This window comes from Chaetura pelagica, unplaced genomic scaffold, assembly GCF_000747805.2.
Source record: "Chaetura pelagica isolate M959 unplaced genomic scaffold, ChaPel_1.0 scaffold610, whole genome shotgun sequence".
Taxonomy (NCBI): Eukaryota; Metazoa; Chordata; class Aves; order Apodiformes; family Apodidae; genus Chaetura; species Chaetura pelagica.
This window is the reverse complement of record NW_009951801.1, coordinates 269,294-270,721: the sequence shown is the minus strand read 5'-3', so window position 1 is coordinate 270,721 and position 1,428 is coordinate 269,294. Positions and strand designations below refer to the sequence as shown.

The following is a 1,428-nucleotide window of genomic DNA, read 5'->3' as shown; positions in this document are numbered from 1 at the left end:
TCCTGGAGATGATGGTGCTGGTGGGCATGGCCACCAAGCCCCTGCATGTCCGCCGCCTCCAGAAGGCCCTGCGAGAGTGGGCCTCCAACCCAGGGCTCTTCAGCCAGCCCGTCTCAGCAGTGCCTGTCAGCAGCATCCCCCTCTTCAAGCTTTCCGAGGCCGGTGGGCGCAAGGCGCTCAGCAATGGGCACGCCAGCCCTGGTGAGGCTGCAGGCAAGGGGGGCAGCAGTGCTGGGACACCCCCAGCCTGCAGCCCCACAGAGCCTGGGGAGAAGCTGTCACCATCAGCAGGCCCACCATGGCCAGGGAGGAGCACCCCTGAGTCAGAGGGCGGTGGGGATGAGGAGCCAGGGGGTCCCCCCTTCTCCCCGGGTGGGGGTGGGGGTGAGCAGCCAGTGGGCACGGAGGTGCTGGAGCCAGAGCTGGTGCGGACGGTGGCAGAGAGCGTGGAGCGTCTGCTGCAGAGCTACCCCCGGGGCGGCGAGGCTGAGCTGCGGGCCCTGATGAAGCTCAACAAGAAGCTGGCCAAGGCTGTTGGGCACATCTTCCAGCTGGAGGATGGTGACCGGGCCAAGGAGGAGGAGATCCGCCGGCACAGCGCGATCTATGGCCGCGGCGAGGCCCGGCGCCGTGAGGGCAAGCAGCTCACCCTGCACGAGGTGGGCAATACAGCTGGGTCCATGTTTAAGGTCCAGGGGATGTTCAAGGGCAGGGGCCAGGGTGGCTCTGGAGGTGGAAGGGGCTCGGGCTCCGACCCGGGGAGGAGGCTGGGGACTCCAGCATGGAGAGGGTGGGAACCAGGGTCAGCTCCCACCTAGGCAGCATCTGCCTGTCTGGAGCAGGTGCTGCCTTGGCTGTGGGGTCTTGTGGGTGCTGCTGTCCCTGTCCCTGCTCACACATTATCTCTGCCCCCAGCTCATCATCAATGAGGCAGCCGCCCAGTTCTGCCTGCGGGACAACTCACTGCTGCTGCGGCGCGTTGAGCTCTTCTCACTCTCACGGCAGGTTGCACGGGAGAGCACCTACCTGTCGTCACTCAAGGTCACCAGGTGAGCCTGGACCTGGCAAACCCTCTCCTCACAGTCCAAGGGGAGCCTGGCTGACACCTCCTTGAGCCACACCAGAATCCAGCATTTCTGGATGGGGACAGGACACAAATTCCCTTAGGGCTGTTTTCTGGCTGATCTTGGAGGTGCAGGAGGTCGAGAGGATGGCTGGAATGCTGGGCGGGAGGCCAGACGGGGGTATTGCTGGGGGAGATGCTCCCATCCCTTGCCCCCTTCCCCCAAAGCCCCTGCCTGTGGGGTGCCACAGCCTGGCTGGCTTTTCCTGTTGCTCTCTGGCTGCCCCCCGACTTTTGCCGCCCCCGGCTCCATCTGTGTCAAAGCCCCGATCCGCGCCGTCCCGCGGCACCGCCCTGCCTGGGCG

At 65.8% G+C, this 1,428-nt stretch overlaps 1 protein-coding gene across 1 annotated transcript in view; it reads left to right on the top strand.

Moving 5' to 3' along the window:
- Positions 1-1,053, top strand: part of NAB2 (NGFI-A binding protein 2 (EGR1 binding protein 2)) — a 4,541-nt gene extending 3,488 nt beyond the window's left edge. Inside the window, exons 2-3 of the mRNA XM_010007639.1 lie at positions 9-659; positions 916-1,053. Coding sequence (XP_010005941.1) covers positions 9-659; positions 916-1,053 — 789 coding nt within the window. The remainder of the gene's footprint in view (positions 1-8; positions 660-915) is intronic.
- Positions 1,054-1,428: the final 375 nt, after the last annotated feature.